Below are 20687 nucleotides of genomic sequence, written 5' to 3' on the forward strand. Positions count from 1 at the left end.
AAAATAAACATTAAAAATCCATGTCCAACTGGGGATTGGAGGCAAGGATGCAAGGAAAGGAGTGGGTGATTAAAGCAGAGGCAATCTGGAAAGCTTTCTGCTTCATCACAAACAAAATCCAAATGTGAGTGCAGAGTGGCTGTGACTGAGCCCATTTTGGGTTACGTGTCTAGAAGCTCCTTTAAGGCTCCTTTGTCTGATGGGCACTGCTTGGCTATGGCATCTCTTGAACCCTCTTCCATGGGTCCTCAAAGGGACTTTCCCTTATCTAATTTGTCATCATTTAATGGCTTTTGAGAAAAATTCCTGTGACTTTAAATATAAATATTGGATAAATCAATAATTTGCATACCACTTGTTCTAAATGTCCTATAGGTTGACTTCGTGAAGAAACAATTGAAAGCCGTCTATGAAAGACTTAGGCTAGAGCAACAGAAGATAGAAAATTATCTTTCAGACTGGAGTTTGAAAGTAAGTGCGATATAGGTAGTAATTTATCAATTTGTCATTTACATTAAATAAAATAATCATACAATTTTTTTTCAGACACTTGATCATTCTTCAGAAGAAAGAAGTAACCTGCTTAGTGAAATGCCCGTGGAATTAGAAACTTTGGAATGTCCATACCCTGACTTGAAGTTTTCAATCCTTAATGAATTCTGTAACTTTACAGAGAAATATCAGAAGAAACTTCAAGATTTTGATATGCAGTTAGAAGATATATACAGGTAATAAAACTACTTGAATTATCTAGATTTTTGCCACCAAATTTTAACTTTTTTCGGGGTCACTATACTTCCTGTTTACTGTTTTCATAGATACTTTGTGACTGGAATATGACTATCAATAAATGTTTAGATTTACTATTTGTTGAATAGAGAGGTTTTTTTTTCTCCAAAGTAATTTCCTTGAAATAATGGTTTTAAAGATTTTTATAAGGTTGAAACTTGATGAAAATATCCCTCTTATTTATCTCTTTACTACACAGGTAAGAAATAGTTTTCAAACATGAATTTTTGATAACTATGAATTTTTATTTCAAGATGTGAAGCTCTTCTTCAATGGAAATTTACAAATCAGTACTAAAAATTGATTACAATGGAAAATATACCCATGGAATTATGTTACTTGTAATCTACTGTGATTTTGCCCTATAGTGAACACAAAGTATGTTTTATAAATTTTTTTTTTAGAAATTGAAGTTTAAAAAAGTGCATTTGCAATATTGTGTTATTTTCATGTATACAGCAAAGTAACTCAGTTATATATATACATATTTTTTCAGATTATCTTCCATAATAGGTTGTTATAAGATATTGAATATAGTTCTCTGTGCTATACTGTAAATCCTTGTTGCTTATCTATTTTATGTATAATAGTTTATATGAGTTAATCCCAAACTCCTAATTTTTCCCTCCCTGTCCCTCCCTTTCCCCTTTGGTAACCATAAGTTTGTATTCTATGTCTGTGAGTCTGTTTCTTGTTTGTATATAGATTCATTTGCATTATTTTTTAGATTCCACATATAAGTGATAGTATATAATATTCGTCTTTCTCTGTCTGATTTAATTGACTTAGTATGGTATTCTCTAGGTCCCATCCTTGTTGCTGCAAATAGCAATAAGAAAATGCACTTTCGATTGTATCCTGAGAATGACAATCCTCTTCTGAATGACAACTATAATGTTAACTGACTTAAAATTCAGTGTCAGCAGGGCCATCTTCTCTAGTGTAAATTTTATATTAAAATTCATTTAATGAACAAACCCAGAAATGCCACCCTGGGTCAGAGCAATAGTCTACTTCATGTAGTTTTCTGTATATGAAGTTTCTGGGAAACGTTTTGTAGCAAAATATGCTTTTTATTATATTGACCTCAAAAATTTCCCCGAAGAATATATACCTGAAAAGAAAGGAAAACTATTGAAGGGACACATGTATAGTAAATTAGCAATAGAAGTAAAAGGCTCTTCCTTTGAAATGAAAGAAGATGAATATGACAAGTATTAGTATTTCTTATATATATATATATTTTAAATTAATTTATTTTAGTTTTTGGCTGCATTGGGTCTTCGTTGCTGCATGTGGGCTTTCTCTAGTTGTGGCGGGTGGTGGCTACTCTTCGTTGCGGTGCGCGGGCTTCTTATTGTGGTGGCTTCTTGTTGCGGCTCTCGGTGCATGGGCTTCATTAGTTGCGGCATGTGGGCTCAGTAGTTGTGACTCGCAGACTCTAGAGCGCAGGCTCAGTAGTTGTGACTCATGGGCTCTAGAGTGCAGGCTCAGTAGTTGTGGCTCACGGGCTGTAGAGCACAGGCTCAGTAGTTGTGGTGCACAGGCTTAGTTGCTCCATGATATGTGGGATCTTCCCGGACCAGGGATTGAACCTGTGTCCCCTGCACTGGCAGGCAGATTCTTAACCACTGCGCCACCAGGGAAGTCCCTAAATGGGCTGTTTTGAATAAATAGAGGTGGTGGGCATCAGAAATCTGTGGCTGGTGGGGAGTAAGGCATGTAAATGCACTGTTCTAACTAGCGCAGTGAATTATATATTCAATTGTAATATTTACTGGACTCTCATTTGCCAGTATCTGCCATTATTTTGATAAGGCCATTTCCCCTTTTGGTTCTAGTTATTAGGCCTTGTGAGAATTCACATAGATTGTATACATATATGTGTACACCTGCACAAGTGAGTGTGTGCATATTTTAAACAGGTGCCTACTGCTACAACATAAGAAGGCTGAAAGATCTAGGGGACATTTTTAAATTGTGAGAAATTTTCGTTGGGCTAAAGGCAGTGGACATCATGGTTAATCCCCAATATTTATTTTAATTCCTCCTATTTTGTAGCAGCTTGCCAGTTTGGGTTGGAATGACTCCAACCCCAGATCCAAAGGTAGACCCTGATTGGGAGTGTGCACCAGTCCATAACTTCATTCCCCCCGGTCACAACAATTAGCTCAGAGTGGTCCAAATCTAGGCAAAGCTCAGAACTTTTGTTAGATACTTGTGAGGGGTAGTGCATTTTCTTCCCTGTGGATCTACCAGGAAAGTACATGGCTGTGGTTGCTGCTGGCAGCCATCTTGTGAATGAAGGACAACAGCACGCAAGGAGAGGAGAGGGCCCAGACAGTCATGGGGAAACTGGTCTGGTACCGTGTTTGAACTGCATGGGAAGCCAACCTCACTGCTGAATTTTCAAGGGCAATTAATCCATATTAATGTCTTAAACCAGTTTGAGTATAAAATTCCTAATTTTATATAATAGTTGATTTGATTTCAAAATATCCATGACTCATGAAATTAATCTGTCAATTTAGTACAATTGCGATTGAAGAATTGTTCAACATTATTCCAAAATTTATTAGGAAGATTAAGCTTGTAAAATCACCCAAAGTGAAGAATAACTTCTTCAAAATGAAGAATAGGGTGGGGGAATGGTAAAACTTGCACAGCCAAATATAAATATATATTTTAATATCAAAGTAAATTAGGAAGTTCATATGTCTGTAGCAGATCAATGGAACAAAATAGAAATACAGAAAACAGAAAATATCTATAATAATTTAATTTATTATAAAGGTAAAATTTTTATACTGTGAGGGATTATTTATATGACAGCACTAAATAACAGGGAATTAGAAAGTTAGGTTAGATCTCTTATTCCTTATGACTCAGTAAACTCCAGGTGCATAAAATGTGAAGAAGAAAATAATCATAAAAGAATTAGATAAAAATAAAAACAAGTATTAAATAATCTTGGAGTGGAGAAGGCCTTTTAAAAACACGTTACCTGCAGTGAAAATCATAAAGAAAAAAATTAAATAAATGCAATGACATAAACATTTAATAAAATATAACGAGATGTTTCCTCAGGCAAGTATTAAATCTTTAAAGAATCAAAGGGACTTCCAGTTCTCTGTCCAGCAAGTAAGGAGCTTAGAATTTGCCACTCTGCTCTAATGAGGAGTAGAAAGCTGAACAAACTGGAAAATCAACAACTCTTCTTAACTAACTCAGAGAAGTTAGGTCACAGGGCAAACCACTGCCCCCAGAGCTGGAGACACAGGTGATACAGAGAATCACAAATTACCTGAGAGGAAACTGGTTTAGCAGAAACCTTCAGGGGAACCAATGTTGGGGTAGGAACACCTGGACTATAATTGAGGAATTGCTTGAAGCTGAGTTGTGGACAACTTTGAGAGTTAAAAACTCTAGGGGGCCTTAGTTAAGGGGGATGTCAGCACACTTTTGTGAGTTTTGCCTCAAGAAGTTCTACCAGGTACCCACAGTGAATATCTGAGAAAAATCCCCTCATGCCTCTGACAAGGGAGGGGAAAATGAACCGTTTGGAAATACTCCAGAGCATTCTGTTCTTAACAAAGGCTGCCCTCAGGAGAAACTATTTTATTGGAGCCTAAATTGCTACAGTTTTATCAGAACCTAACCTACCTGGGGGCAGGAAAATACACAAGTCCAGCAGCGCTAGCCTTACATGTTGGGGACGGAAATACCCAACTCCAGCCATCCTGTCCCACCAAAGGGAGGGAAAACTGAGAAGGATTTGTAGAGTTCATAGTCCCCAGATTTTCGACTGTGCTAAGGGTCAGTGCCCCTAACCCTCCCCTCCCTACCCTTCTTCCATGTTGTCAGAAGGTCAACTGTATACTTGAATATACAGTGATTTATTTTTAGTTATTCATTGTAGTAGCTGAAGACTGAGGAAACAATCTTAATGTCAATAGGACCTAGTTTTGTAGATTATTGTACAAGCATACAATGTATTATTTTCCAGATTAAAAACAAAAAACGATGTAGGGAATTCCCTGGTGGTGCAGTGGTTAGGGCTCCACACTTTCAGTGCCGGGGGCCTGGGTTCAATCCCTGGTCGGGAAACTAAGATTGTGCAAGCCACGCAGTGTGGCCAAAAAAAAAAAGTAAATACTTAGCATTCACTGATATGGAACACTTTCCAGGGGTCAGGATTAAGGTGTGATATAAGGTTAATAAGCAAGCCTTATATACAATGTACAGTACACATTGTGTAAAACAGGAAAAAGTAAAACACATACATATACATATTTGCTTTTATATGTCTGAAAAAATATGCAGAAATTGATAACATTTGTTGCCTTTGGGAATGGAAGCTAGATGCCTGGGTGGGGGGGAATGTGAGGGAGAATTTTTATTGTAACTCCCCCCTTTTATTATACCTTTAGAATTTTGAAGCCTGTGAATATACTGTCTATCCTAAAAACAAGGAATTTTTTAAGGAAAAAAATAAGGGTAAAAAACAAATGACAAATAGGAAACGTTGGCAAATATCAGGCACAAAAGATTAAAATCTCTAACATATAAAAACACTTTGCAAAATTAATTGTTGAACAGCCAGAAGAGAAAAGGGACAAAAGAGAGGAAGAAGTGACTTATCATTCATATTTTCCACAAATATTTGTTGAGCAATTACTGGCATAAAATAAACAAAAGCCCCTGTACTCATGAGGTAGGTTGGAGACACACAACGAACTATAAACACCCTAGGTAAGTAAATTATCCACGGTAGTATATTAGAAGGTGATAAGTACTATGGAACAATAGTGATTAGAGGAAAAGAGAAGTTGCTGGGATTGTGGGGGAGGGGACAGACTGCAGTGTTTTTTTGATTCTTTTTGCATGTGGACCATTTTTAAAGTCCTTATTGAATTTGTTACAATACTGCTTCTGTTTTATATGTTTTGGTTATTTGGCCACCAGGCCTGTGAGACCTTAGCACACCGACCAGGGATGGAACCCGCAACCCCCCGCATTGGAAGGTGAAGTCTTAAGCACTGGACCGCCAGGGAAGTCCCAACAGGTTGCAAATTTGAATAGAAGTTTGGGGATAGTCCTGGTTGAGGAATCGACAGTGAAGGAAAGTCATGAAGGGGGTGAGAGGGCTAGCCATGCAGAAATATGCGGTATGAGTGTTCTAGCCAGTGTTTACTGAGGTGGGCATGTTTCTGGCAAGAGGCTTGTGTGGCGGGAATAGAGTGATAGACGGGGAGAGGAGTAGAAGGTATGGTCAAAGAAGTAAGGGTGAGGGTGGGACATTTAGAGCCTGGTAGCCGTTTATAAAACTTATGATTTTACTCTGAGTGATATGGGAAGCTACTGGAAGCAGAAGTGTGAGGAAGTGTGCTAACTAGACCTAACTTACGTTTTAGCTGAATCACTTTGGCAGTTATTGTGTTTAAGATGGAGGAAAGGAGGGCCAAGAAAAGACTGAACCCTTAGAAAGTTAATTAAACCCAGGTGGGATATAAGGGTGGCCCGCATCAGGAAGTGGAGATGGTGTGAAATAGTCAGCTTCTGGACACATTTTAAAGGTAAAGCCAACAGCATCTGCTGACAGACTTAAAATAAGGTATGTGAGAAAAAGAAAACAACAGAATAGTCCAAAATTTTGTGGTTGAGCAACTGGAAGGATGAAGTTACCATCAACTGAGTTGGGGAAGATTGTAAGCAAAGCAGAGGGGGAAATCAGGCATTCAGGTTTGGACATGTTGAATTTGATGCTATCAGATGTCCAAATACAGACTTTATGAAGGCAGTCAGTTATATGAGTTTGGAGTTCAGGAGAGAAATGTGAGCTGGAGATACATGTTTGTGAGTCACCAGCATGAAATTGGATGTGATCACCAAAAGAGTGTGAAGGGACAAAGGAGAGGATCAAAGACTAGTTCCTTGTGAAGCTGCACAACTCAGATAGGATTTGCACACAGCCAGAACTCTGACTGGGACTTGAACACTCGGGCTGAGACTTTTACTCAGCCAAAACTCGGATTGGGACATGAATCCATGGGCTGGGACTCAAACCCACGGTCTTTCAATTGAGATTGCACACCTGGTCTCAGGACTTAATGAAGCTCAGGGTCTTTATGTCTCAGTGCAGGAGGAATTCAGGGAGAAGCAAAGTGATAGGTAAGAAGTGAATTTTATTTAGAGAGCTACACATTCCATAGACAGAATGCTGTCAGTCCCAGAAGGTGAGAGCAGCCCCAGAATATGGGATGGTTAGTTTTTACAGGCTGGGTAATTTCATAGGCTAGTAAGTGGGAGGATTATTCCAACTATTTTGGGGAAGGGGCAGGGATTTCCAGGAATTGGGCCACCACCCACTTTTTGGCCTCTTATGGTCAGCCTCAGAACTGTCATCGTGCCTGTGGGTGTGTCATTTAGCATATGCTAATGCATTACAATGTGTGTATAATGAGGCTCAAGGTCTACCGGGAGTCAAATCTTCCAACATCTTGGACCTAGTTGGTTCTAACCAGTTTATGTCATATCCTTAAAGGCGATGTCATTCTTTTAAAGGTTGTGACCTGCCCCCTTTCCTCCTGTTTCACTTGGGTCTGCTGGCATTACATTGTCAGCAAGAAGGGTAACCAACAAAGGACACTGAGGGAAGGTCTGTGAGATACAAAGAAATGCAAGAGTGTGCTGTCCCAGAAGGTAAGGGAAGAGGGAGTGGGCAGCACCGTGAGGAGGAGGGGCGATCCACTGAGTAAATGTTGCTAGGTCAAATAAAATAGGACTGATGGTTGACTGCTGGCTCCACATGGAGGTCTTTGGTGACCATTTTCACTGAAGAAGTGGGAACAGATGCACAACTGGGTTGAGTTCAAGTGAATGAGAGGAAACAATTGAAGGCAATGAGCATAGATAACTCTTTTGCGAAGTTATCTTACAAAGGAGAGCTAGAAAGTAAGGTCAGACTTTTATGTTGTGGTTTTGTCTTTTGTTTTGCTTAAAATGGGACAAATATTAGTATGTTTGATGCCGATGAGAATAATCCAGTAACAAGATTTAGTGCACAACTGGAGGAATAAGCATGAATGTTTCATCTACTACAGTAACGGGTGGGGATGCAAGATTCTATGGTCAGATGCTGGGAGGTGAATTGATATCCTCATGGCAGTCCATGGAACTCTGGATGGTAATTCTAAATACAAATGACAGAGAAATTTTTGAAAACCTCTCTACTCATCAAAGCAATGAAAAATTTTAAAATACTCAGATTTTTACCTATAAAATGGTAAAACACAAAAGAAGTTTTTAAGAATCTTTCTTATTTATTTATTTATTTATTTTTGGCTGTGTTGGGTCTTCATTGCTGTGCGTGGGCTTTCTCTACTTGTGGTGAGCGGGGGTGCGTGGGCTTCTCATTGTCATGGCTTCTCTTGTTGTGGAGCATGGGCTCTAGGCGCGCAGGCTTCAGTAGTTGTGGCACATGGGCTCAGTAGTTGTGGCTTGCGGGCTCTAGAATGCAGGCTCAGTAGTTGGGGCGCATGGGCTTAGTTGCTCCGCAGCATGTGGGATTTTCCCGGGCCAGGGCTCGAACCCGTGTCCCTTGCATTGGCAGGCAGATTCTTAACCACTGTGCCACCAGGGAAGCCCAAAACAAAAGAAATTTATGCAAGTTTAAAAATATGGAAGAAATGGGCATTTTTATACAGGACTAGTGACTAAACACTTTTGGAAGACAATCTGGCAATAGGTCATCAAATATCTTTATAAGTGTAAATTCTCTTTGTCTCTTTAGAAATAATCTTAAAGGAAATAATCATAGAAGTGAAATAAATAGTTGGCTTCAGGGTGTTCAATATTGTATTTCTTTCTTAAGTGATAGCAAAATCTTCAAAATGATGAAATAGCCAACAAATAGCTTCATCAATTATGATATATCCACACAATGGAATACCACAGTCATTAAGAATTATATTAAAGAATTTTAATGGCACAGGTAGTTGCAATAATTTGCTGTGCAATTAAAAATCAGGCCACAAAATAGCTTGCATAACATGGGTTCTCTTTTTTTTTTCCCTTTCCCTCTGAAAGTGTTACATCCATTTAGCCACAGAAAAAAAAGACTGAGAGGTTATCCACCCAAATAAACAATAACAATAGCTGTCCCCAGGTAGTAACATTATAAATAATTTTGGCATACATACTGTTTCTATCTTATAAAGCAAAAATACAGATTTTTAAAAATCTAAGATAAAGAGGGAAGATGGAACCATTGATATTTATTGAGTGCCTATTACATGACATGACAAGTACATGTAATTTTAATCCTCAATACACCCCATTTCAAAAGCTCTATTTCACAGATTTGTTTTACAGCTGCAGCTGTAGATGAGCAATTTTCCCAAAATTTCTGAACTAGTAGATAGCTGAGCAGGAATGAGTTTCTTCTGCTCATCTGAATAGAAAGCTTCTCCCTCACACCACACTACTTCAAGCATGTATATGCACCAGGATGTTGGTAAATTGGGTTGACTACTAGAGCAGTGCTATTTAATAGAAGTAGGATGTGAGCCACATTCATAATTTAAAATTTTTATGTAGCCATATTAAAATATTTTAAAAGATACAATGTATTATGGTAGTATATTTTAACTTAATAGTGCCAAGATATAATTTCAATGTAAATCAGCATTTAATTATTAATGAGATATATTACATTTTTTTTTCATACAAAGTCTTTGAAATCTGGTTTGCACTTCACACCACAGCACACCTGAATTGGGACTAGCCACATTTCAAGTGCCGAATAGACACTTGTGTCTAGTAGCTTCTATCTTGGACAACAGACCTTTAAAGGATATTGTCTTTTACTAACACATTTTTTTAAGAATTGGCTGCAATCGAACCTATTTATTTATTCAGTATGTTTGTGAAGCTATTTAGATTCTATTTGGGCTGTATTTCATTAGTAACATGAAGACAGTTTAATTGCTTGTTTTAGACTCAGATGAGATTGTGGCTTTAATTTTCTAACATTTGGATGAGTTAATCATATGGATGAGACATAATTGATGCTCCATTCAGCTATGTCAGATCTGAAGCCAATATGTGGCAAAAGCTATAGAATGATAACAAGTAATTTCTGCTTTATTGTTTGATAGGTTATTAAACTTTATAGTGTTGATTCATAATCATTATTCTAATTATAATTATATAATTATTCTAATAATAATTATGAGATCTAAATCTTGAATGCTATTGAAAATACACAATGATTTTTTTTTGAATTTTATTTTATTTATTTTTTTATACAGCAGGTTCTTATTAGTTATCCATTGTATACATATTAGTGTATATATGTCAATCCCAATGTCCCAATTCATCACACCACCACCACCCCGCTGCCACTTTCCCCGCTTGGTGTCCATACATTTGCTCTCTACATCTGTGTCTCAATTTCTGCCCTGGAAACTGGTTCACCTGTACCATTTTTCTAGGTTCCACATATATGCATTAATACACGATGTTTGTTGTTCACTTTCTGACTTCACTCTGTATGACCATCTCTAGATTCATCCACATCTCTACAAATCATTCAATTTCTTTCCTTTTTATGGCTGAGTAATATTCCATTGTATATCTGTACCACATCTTCCTTATCCATTCGTCTGTCGATGGGCATTTAGGTTGCTTCCATGACCAGGCTATTGTAAATAGTGCTGCAATGAACATTGGGGTGCCTATGTCTTTTTGAATTATGGTTTTCTCTGGGTATATGCCCAGTAGTGGGATTGCTGGGTCATATGGTGATTCTATTTGTAGTTTTTTAAGGAACCTACATACTGTTCTCCATAGTGGCTGTATCAGTTTACATTCCCACCAGCAGTGCAAGAGGGTTCCTTTTTCTCCACACCCTCTCCAGCATTTGTTGTTTGTAGATTTTCTGATGATGCCTATTCTAACTGGTGTGAGGTGATACCTCATTGTAGTTTTGATTGGCATTTCTCTAATAATTAGTGATGTTGAGCAGCTTTTCATGTGCTTCTTGGCCATCTGTATGTCTTCTTTGGAGAAATATCTATATAGGTCTTCTGCCCCTTTTTGGATTGGGTTTTTTTTTTTTAATATTGAGCTGCATGAGCTGTTTATATATTTTGGAGATTAATCCTTTGTTGATTCATTTTCAAATATTTTCTCCCATTCTGAGGGATGTCTTTTCATCTTGTTTGTAGTTTCCTTTGCTGTGCAAAAGCTTTGAAGTTTCATCAGGTCCCATTTGTTTATTTTTGTTTTTATTTCCATTACTCTAGGAGGTGGATCAAAAAAGATCTTGCTGTGATTTACGTCAAAGAGTGTTCTTCTTATGTTTTCCTGTAAGAGTTTTATAGTGTCCTGTCTTACATTTAGGTCTCATCCATTTTGAGTTTATTTTTGTGTATGGTGTTAGGAAGTGTTCTAATTTCATTCTTTTACACGTAGCGGTCCAGTTTTCCCAGCACCACTTATTGAAGAGACAGTCTTTTCTCCATTGTATATCCTTGCCTCCTTTGTTATAGATTATTTGACCATAGGTGCATGGGTTTACCTCTGGACTTTCTAATCTGTTCCACTGATCTATATTTCTGGTTTTTTGCCAGTACCATATTGTCTTGATTACTGTAGCTTTGTAATATAGTCTTAAGTCAGGGAGTCTGATTCCTCCAGCTCCGTTTCTTTCCCTTAAGACTGCTTTGGCTATTCGGGGTCTTTTGTGTCTCCATACAAATGTTAAGAAATTTGTTCTAGTTCTATAAAAACGCCACTGGTAATTTGATAGGGATTGCATTGAATCTGTAGATTGCTTTGGGTAGTATAGTCATTTTCACAATATTGATTCTTCCAATCCAGGAACATGGTATATCTCTCTATCTGTTTGTATCATCTTTAATTTCTTTCATCAGTGTTTTATAGTTTTCTGCATACAGGTCTTTTGTCTCCCTAGGTAGGTTTATTCCTAGGTATTTCATTCTTTATGTTGCAGTGGTAAATGGGCGTGTTTCCTTAATTTCTTTTTCAGATTTTTCATTATTAGTGCATAGGAATGCAAGAGATTTCTGTGCATTAATTTTGTATCCTGCAACTTTACCATATTCATTAATTAGCTCTAGTAGTTTTCTGGTGGCACCTTTAGGATACTCTATGTATAGTATCATGTCATCTGCAAACAGTGACAGTTTTACTTCTTCTTTTCCAATGTGTATTCTTTTTATTTCTTTTTCTTTTCTGATTGCCGTGGCTAGGACTTCCAAAACTATGTTGAATAATAGTGGCGAGAGTGGACATTCTTGTGTTATTCCTGATCTTAGAGGAAATGCTTTCAGTTTTTCACAATTGAGAATGATGTTTGCTGTGGGTTTGTTATATATGGCCTTTATTATGTTGATGTAGTTTGCCTCTATGCCCACTTTCTGGAGAGTTTTTGTCATAAATTGGTGTTGAATTTTGTCAAAAGCTTTTTCTGCATCTGTTGAGTTGATCATATGGTTTTTCTTCTTCAATTTGTTAATGTGGTGTAACACATTGATGATTTGCATATATTGAACAATCCTTGCATCCCTGGGATAAATTCCACTTGATCATGGTGTATGATCCTTTTAGTGTGTTGTTGGATTCTGTTTGCTAGTATTTTGTTGAGGAATTTTGCATCTATATTCATCAGTGATATTGGTCTGTAATTTTCTTTTTTTGTAGTAGCTTTGTCTGGTTTTAGTATCAGGATGATGGTGGCCTCATAGAATGAGTTTGGGAGTGTTCCTTCCTCTGCAATGTTTTGGAAAAGTTTGATGAGGATGGGTGTTAGCTCTTCTCTAATTGTTTGATAGAATTCACCTGTGAACCTATCTGGTCCTGGACTTTTGTTTGTTGGAAGATTTTTCATCACAGTTTCAATTTCATTACTTGTGATTGGTCTGTTCATATTTTCTATTTCTTCCTGGTTCAGTCTGGAATGTTACACCTTTCTAAGAATTTGTCCGTTTCTTCCAAGTTGTCCATTTTATTGGCATAGTGTTACTTATAGTAGTCTCTTAGAATGCTTTGTATTTCTGCAGTGTCTGTTATAACTTCTCCTCTTTCATTCTAATTTTATTGATTTGAGTCCTCTCCCTCTTTTTCTTGATGAGTCTGGCTAATGGTTTATCAATTTTATTTAATTTCTCAAAGAACCAGCTTTTAGTTTTATTGATCTTTGCTATTGTTTTCTTTGTTTCTATTTCATTTATTTCTGCTCTGATCTTTATGATTTCTTTCCTTCTGTTAACTTTGCATTTTGTTTGTTCTTCTTTCTCTAGTTCCTTTAGGTGTATGATTACACTGTTTATTTGTGATTTTTCTTGTTTCTTGGGGTAGGCTTGTATTGCTATAAACTTCTCTCTTAGAACTGCTTTTGCTGCACCCCATAGGTTTTGGATCATCATGTTTTCATTGTCATTTGTCTGTAGGTATTTTTTGATTTCCTCTTTGATTTCTTCAGTGATCTCTTGATTATTTAGTAACGTATTGTTTAGCCTCCATGTGTTTGTGTTTTTTACGTTTTTTTTCCCTTTAATTTGTTTCTAATCTCATAGCGTTGTGGTGAGAAAAGATGCTTGATATGATTTCAGTTTTCTTAAGTTTACTGAGGCTTGATTTGTGACCCAAGATGTGATCTATCCTGGAGAATTTTCATGCACACTTGAGAAGAAAGTGTAATCTGCTGTTTTTGGATGGAATGTCCTATAATATCAATTAAATCTATCTGGTCTGTTGTGTTATTTAAAGCTTCTGTTTCCTTATTTATTTTCATTTTGGATGATCTGTCTATTGGTGTAAGTGAGGTGTTAAAGTCCCCCACTAGTGTTGTGTTACTGTCTATTTCCTCTTTTATAGCTGTTAGCATTTGCCTTATGTATTGAGGTGCTCCTGTGTTGGGTGCATATATATTTATAATTGTTATATCTTCTTTTTGGATTGATCCCTTGATCATTATGTAGTGTCCGTCCTTGTTTCTTGTAACATTCTTTATTTTAAAGTCTATTTTTTCTGTATGAGTATTGCCACTCCAGCTTTCTTTTGATTTCCATTTGCATGGAATATCTTTTTCCATCCCCTCACTTTCAGTCTGTATGTGTCCCTAGGTCTGAAGTGGGTGTCTTGTAGACAGCATATATATGGGTCTTGTTTTTGTACCCATTCAGTGAGCCTGTGTCTTTTGGTTGTAGCATTTAATCCATTCACATTTAAGGTAATTATCGATATATATGTTCCTATGACCATTTTCTTAATTGTTTTGGGTTTGTTTTTGTAGGTCCTTTTCTTGTGTTTCCCACTTAGAGAAGTTCCTTTAGCATTTGTTGTAGAGCTGGTTTGGTGTTGCTGAATTCTCTTAGCTTTTGCTTGTCTGTAAAGCTTTTTTTTTTTTTTTTTGCGGTACACGGGCTTCTCAGTGCTGTGGCCTCTCCTGCCGTGGAGCACAGGCTCTGGACGCACAGGCCCAGTGGCCACAGCTCACGGGCCCAGCCACTCCGCGGCACGCGGGATCCCCACAGACCGGGGCACCAACCTGCGCCCCCCGCATCGGCAGGCAGACTCTCAACTACTGCGCCACCAGGGATGTCCTGTAAAGCTTTTGATGTCTCCATCGAATCTGAATGAGATCCTTGCTCGGTAGAGTAATCCTGGTTGTAGTTTCTTCCCTTTCATCACTTTAAATATATCATGCCATTCCCTTCTGGCTTGTAGAGTTTCTGCTGAGAAATCAACTGTTAACCTTATGGGAGTTCCCTTGTATGTTATTTGTCATTTTTCCCTTGCTGCTTTCAGTAATTTTTCTTTGTCTTTAATTTTTGCCCATTTTATTACTATGTGTCTCAACGTGTTTCTCCTTGGGTTTCTCCTGTATTGGACTCTCAGCGCTTCCTGGACTTGGGTGGCTATTTCCTTTCCCATGTTAGGGAAGTTTTTGACTATAATCTTTTCAAATATTTTCTCAGGTCCTGTCTCTTCTCCTTCTGGGACCCCTATAATGCAAATATTGTTCCATTTAATGTTGTCCCAGTGGTCTCTTAGACTGTCTTCATTTCTTTTCATTCTTTTTTCTTTATTCTGTTCCGCAGCAGTGAATTCCACCATTCTGTCTTCCCGGTCACTTATCTGTTCTTCTGCCTCAGTTATTCTGCTATTGATTCCTTCTAGTCTATTTTTCATTTCATTTATCATATTGTTCATCTCTTTTTCTTTGTTCTTTAATTCTTCTAGGTCTTTGTTAAACATTTCTTGCACGTTCTAGATCTTTGTCTTCATTCTTTTTCCGAGGTCCTGAATCATCTTCACTATCATTATTCTGAATTCTTTTTCTGGAAGGTTCCCTATCTCCTCTTCATTTAGTTGTTTTTTGGGTTTTTATCTTGTTCCTTCATCTGGTACATAGCCCTCTGCCTTTTCATCTTGTGTATCTTTCTGTGAGTGTGGTTTTTGTTCCACAGGCTGCAGGATTGTAGTTATTCTTGCTTCTGCTGTCTGCCCTCTCTAAAATCCACAATGATTTTTAACAATTTTGTCCCTCTGTGTATACATTGCTAACACCCCAAAGTTGTACTTTTTCAACTAAATTATTTCAATTTACCTAATTTTTAGTAACTTTCAAAATAACTGGTTAGTAGCTTATGGACTTCCCTTATTGTTTTTTCTCTTAATACAAAACTCTTTACATTTATTAGAGAAAATTTTTTACAAGTTGAGGCAAGCAAAGAGAAGAAACTAAAAGCTTATCTAAGTTTCTAACACCAGAGATATCCTCTGGTAACATTTTGTACATTTCAGATATATGTATATTGTTCATAAAAATGAAAAAATACTCTACACTATCCATTGTTTTTCCAGTTTGTGAACTGGATCCAATATTATTCATTTTTTCTATATAAATGTTTACTAACCTTTTTCTATGTTTTAAGTCACTGTATTAAATATTCTTTACAGCATATTTGTTATTACATACATGGTATTATGATACATTGTTATAATTCATCCACACAAATTTAACCCATTTCCTGGTTTTGGGCAAATATGTACGTATTACATATTTTGGTATTTGTTTTAAAACCTTGGAATAAAAAACCTTGTCACCATACTTTGAGTAATCCCACGGTTAATCCTTTTAGATGAATTCCTAGAAATGGAATTGCTGGCCAAAGGGCATGAAAAATTCTAAGGCTTTTGAGAGTATTGCCATATTGCCTTCCAGGAAGGTAGAAACAATTTATACTTTCACCAACAGGCTATCATTTGGTTCATCTTTTGGACTTGTTGGTCAAGGTATTGGCTATGGCTATCATGTGTGAATATCACCAGTGCCTTGTTCATATTCTCTTTCTCTCTCTTTTTCAGTATTTATATAGCATAGCTCTGACCCTGTACTTATGTCAGTTTTGCCAACAGAATTGGCAAAAAGATAAAAGATGAAATAGATAAAAACCAGCCTTAGAAGCCAGCATTCAGGAAACAGTGAGTGGCCTCACATGATTTTCTTTCTTTTATTTTTTTTAAATTGAAGTATAGTTGATGTACAATACTGTGGTAGTTTCAGGTATATAGCAAAGTGATTCATTTATCCATATATATGCATATATCTATATTCTTTTCTTGATTCTTTTCCATTTTAAGTTATCACAAGATATCAAATATAGTTCCCTGTGCTGTATAGTAAATCCTTGTTGATTGTCTATTTTATATATAGTAGTGTATATCTGTTAATCCCATAGTCCTAATTTATCCCTCTCCCCACCTTCCCCTTTGGAAACCATAAGTTTGTTTTCTATGTCTCTCACATGATTTTCTTTAAAAAATATTTGAATAAACATATGCTTACATATGTGACTCTTGCTTGGTGAATAAAAGATAGAAGAAGGACGGGGGAAGGAGCATAATAAACCACTGACATTTGCTTACTTGATGAAGTTACAGGAAGTTAAAACACTTCAATTAGCAGGTGGCATTTTTCTCTGAGAATGTATTCTCAGAACTTTTGGAAAGATTCAGGGCCTGGTCATGTCCAGTCTGAGGTTCTACATTTCTGATCTGGGCTGATTGTATGTCAAGGGTGGTTAATAAGGGGAGAAGTGCTCAGAAACAGGAGCATAATTATTTGAACACTAATGTGTTCACTTAGTCACATTGTTTACATGACCCCCTCAAGCAATGTCCTTGATCACTGCAACTCCCATTTTCTCTTGGCGTATTCCAACATGGATTGTCCAACCTTACCTGGGAATTTGTATTTCTTCTGGGGAGGTAATAATTGCAGATAGTGATTTTATTTTTTTGTCATGTGTATTTCATAGCTTTCTCTTAAATACATCATTGAAAATATTTAATTACTTTATGATCATGAACTAAAAGCTACACTTGGTGATTGTTCAACCTACTCTGCGTTTGTTGTGGGAATGAAGTATATTTTAAATTCTCTTGACTATGGTGGAATACATTTTATCAAGGAAAAAAAATGGGTCCAATTTCTGCAGGATATCCCAAAAATTAGTCTTAGATTTTTGCTTTTGCTTAATTAATAACTCAGTCTGTGTATTTACTGATACGTTATGTTTGTTTAAATGTCTGTGAAAAGTATATCTAAGAATAGTGGCCATAAATTTCTAGTTCAGCAGGCTTTATTGTTAGGATCACTGTAGCCCACAACTGCCTTCTTGATATAATTGCCTCAAATAGAAACTATACAGTGTAATGTTGCATAAATATACATTTTTAATACTTCAGGAGACTGAAAAATCAGGGTTTTACAGGATGGAGTGAGAGTTATTTATGAGAGGTTTTTGTTTTTTTGCTGGATATGAAATCAAATTAATCTTGAGTAAATCAGATTGGAGAAAATGAAAACATAGCAGCTTGACAGATTTGTGTCCAGCACAATTGATATATGTTATTTTTAAACCTGGATGATATAGATAGAATTTGTTATTTAAATAATAAAATCTGTGTAACTATAAGCAAAGACAAGATTAAAATTTCTATAGACAGGATTGTCAAATTTTTACATGAGAGAAATTATAATACCTTACTTTATATATCAAATCAATAATTAATAATAAGTCTTTCCTACTCCTTATACTTTGAAGTCCAACTGTGGGTAAATATAATCCTTTGAGGAAACTGTATCATTAAAACTGAGACTATGGAGAACTAGTAATGTAGGAAATTATAATCACCACACTCACAGGCGTGTGTTTATTCCACACTAGTATTCCAACACTAGTGCCTATAAAAGAACATAAAGTTGAACATTGTTAATGTCTAAGAAAAAACAAACTAAGAAAAAGAACCATCATTCTTATATTCCAGTCTTACAGTTTCTTAATGATTACTGGTAGTTGGTTTGAGGTGATATTCTAAGTGTTTTTATGTAGCAATTAAAATTTCAGAAGCCCTCATAATTGTTAATTAAACTTTTCCTCATCCCATCCCAAAGAAGTAAGCCAGTTCTATTATTCTTGCTTTTGAACCTGGAAAATTGAGTAATAATATCCATATAAAGTAACTTTATTCACTTCAACTTTATTGCACCTAAAAATATTCTTGCTCCCCAAAAGTGAAGAGTAAAATGGTACATGGAAGCAGATTTGGGCTCAATAGGATTTTTTTTTTAATTAGAGCAAATAATGTGTTTGTGGATGATCTTTTCTTTACCGATTCTGTTTGTTTGAGTTTGAGCTGTTTTTGTTTGGTTTTCTTTTTTTTTTTTGTCTTAAAAATGGCCTTTGGTGTTAAACACTTCTCTGTTCCCAGTCAGCTCAGGAGTGTCACTGTAGATGTTGGTCACTGGCCACATTGGATCTGCATCTCTACATCCTTCATAAAGCAATATTAGTATGCTACAATATTAGGAAGTACATTCCTTCCAAAGCAATATTAGGATGCTACTTTTTTAAAAAAATGACTTTTAAAAAAGTCATTTTTCTTCCATTCAGCTGTCAAATAGGATATCTTTAGCTGAAAGTAAGAGAATACCCAACCCAAGTCAAAGTAACATAAATAATAAAGCGACTTCTTGTTTCATTCGAAGCATAGAGGTAGAGAAGTCCAAGCACAGCAAGGCCTAGTTTTCTGCATTCTCTTGCCCTGCCTTCCTGCAGGGTAGATAGATGACTTTCTGCCAGACAACTAGAGCAGTTCCACACTGCCACACTCAGAAGCAGAAGGGGACCTTTTCTTCCTTGTGACTTGTTTTAAGAGCTAGGAAACCTTTGCCCCCAGAAGACTTCTCCTCCCATTTCGGTGGCCTTTTGGGCCTTTTGTCCATGATTATATCGAACACTGGGAAGAGGAACGGAAAGCTTGAGAACAGGTGTTTGTGAATGGCTTAAGATCAGTCAAGATTCACTCCCGGGGCTGGAATGGGGCTCACTTACCCTGAAGTGGGGGGCCTGTACAGGAAGGTGGTAAATCTTGAATAAAATCAGGATTATGGTGAGCAGGAGCAAGAGTAGAGGTGATGTCTGCTACAATTACCTTTTCCTTACAGTTCTTGTGATGAATATAATTATTTAAAACCTAGCATATGGGATGGCTGAGCTATTACATTTTACTTTTAACAAGCTGTTTTATCTTGATCATATTATTTCTAAACTTCCACTAGGAATTATACTGCCTCTTAAAACTAGTGGTGGATGGAGATAGGCACAAAAGATGGTTTAGGTGTATTGTCACCATCCCAGCTACTCCACCTCCAAAAAATACACATTCTAAGTAAAAAATTCAGCTTTCCATGCAAACTACTTTGAAACAGTATCTAAGTAAAAACAGATACAAAAGCAGATACAGAGTGCTTGTTATGAAAATAACAATTGCAGCTTCCAAATAAATCACTTAACCTCCTCTTCTGACCAGATTCTCATTCCTAAACTCTCCTCTAAGAAATTCTGGAGGGTCCTATTTTCACTTTCCTGTCACCCCTCAGAAGAAGGCGGCTTTGGATGCTGGTCCAAGTTCTGGCTTTATCTTCTGGACCACTTTTGTTGTTGTTGTTGATTCTTCAATTCAGTGGATTTTTTTTTTTTTTGCGGTACGCGGGCCTCTCATTGTCGTGGCCTCTCCCGTTGTGGAGCACAGGCTCCGGACGCGCAGGCTCAGCGGCCATGGCTCACGGGCCCAACCGCTCCGCGGCATGTGGGATCTTCCCAGACCGGAGCACGAACCCGTGTCCCCTGCATCGGCAGGCGGACTCTCAACCACTGCGCCACCAGGGAAGCCCAATTCAGTGGATTTTGACCATACTCCTAAGAGCCCACTTTATTCTGGCTGTCAACTCCCACCTGAGTAGGTAAACTGGGCAGAGCCTGGGGAGCCAGGAGAGTGAGGACTGCTAAATGGGAATGATCTCCTGGAAGACAACGTGCATACCCAAACAACATCTAAGGAGCCGATTCTGTTGGTCAGAAATGAGTCTGCGGCCAGAGGGCCCTCTGTAAACCAGGCTGAAAATCAAAGATTTGTGTTTGGACAATAGGCCTGGGGTGGGGTGGTGAATAGCTGGGGAGACAGTTTCAGGAACCAGGCTGATTAGATTCAATGTTTGGATGGGTATGATTTGGAAAGACAACTTTGAAAAGTGGTGTCAAGTTGTATTTTCTAGAGGGTCAGACCCAATGCTGCCAAACAAGCAGATTGTGTCCGAACCATCTATTATCCACATTATTCCACCAGTGGCTCACTCCCTTGATAACATTACACTTGAAGAGACAAGAGCTTTTCTTCAATCGAGATTCACTATGGCCATTTGCCAGTCAAGGTAGTCATCAGATGCTGGTAACTGCATCGGCTAGCATCAGGAGGCCCTAATTGCCATTTTGCTGGAAAGCCCCCTTCACTCTGAGAAA

The 20687-nt window shown here is 37.3% G+C and overlaps 1 protein-coding gene across 2 annotated transcripts in view; it reads left to right on the top strand.

Moving 5' to 3' along the window:
• The window catches only part of CCDC148 (coiled-coil domain containing 148), a 480287-nt gene that overhangs the window by 113842 nt on the left and 345758 nt on the right, over positions 1–20687 (top strand). For both annotated transcript variants that reach the window (XM_060302422.1, XM_060302421.1), the window contains exons 7-8: positions 376–471; positions 547–728. In XM_060302422.1, the coding sequence (XP_060158405.1) occupies positions 376–471; positions 547–728 (278 nt within the window). The remainder of the gene's footprint in view (positions 1–375; positions 472–546; positions 729–20687) is intronic.

Source organism: Globicephala melas, chromosome 7 (assembly GCF_963455315.2).
Source record: "Globicephala melas chromosome 7, mGloMel1.2, whole genome shotgun sequence".
In the NCBI taxonomy this organism is placed as follows: domain Eukaryota; kingdom Metazoa; phylum Chordata; class Mammalia; order Artiodactyla; family Delphinidae; genus Globicephala; species Globicephala melas.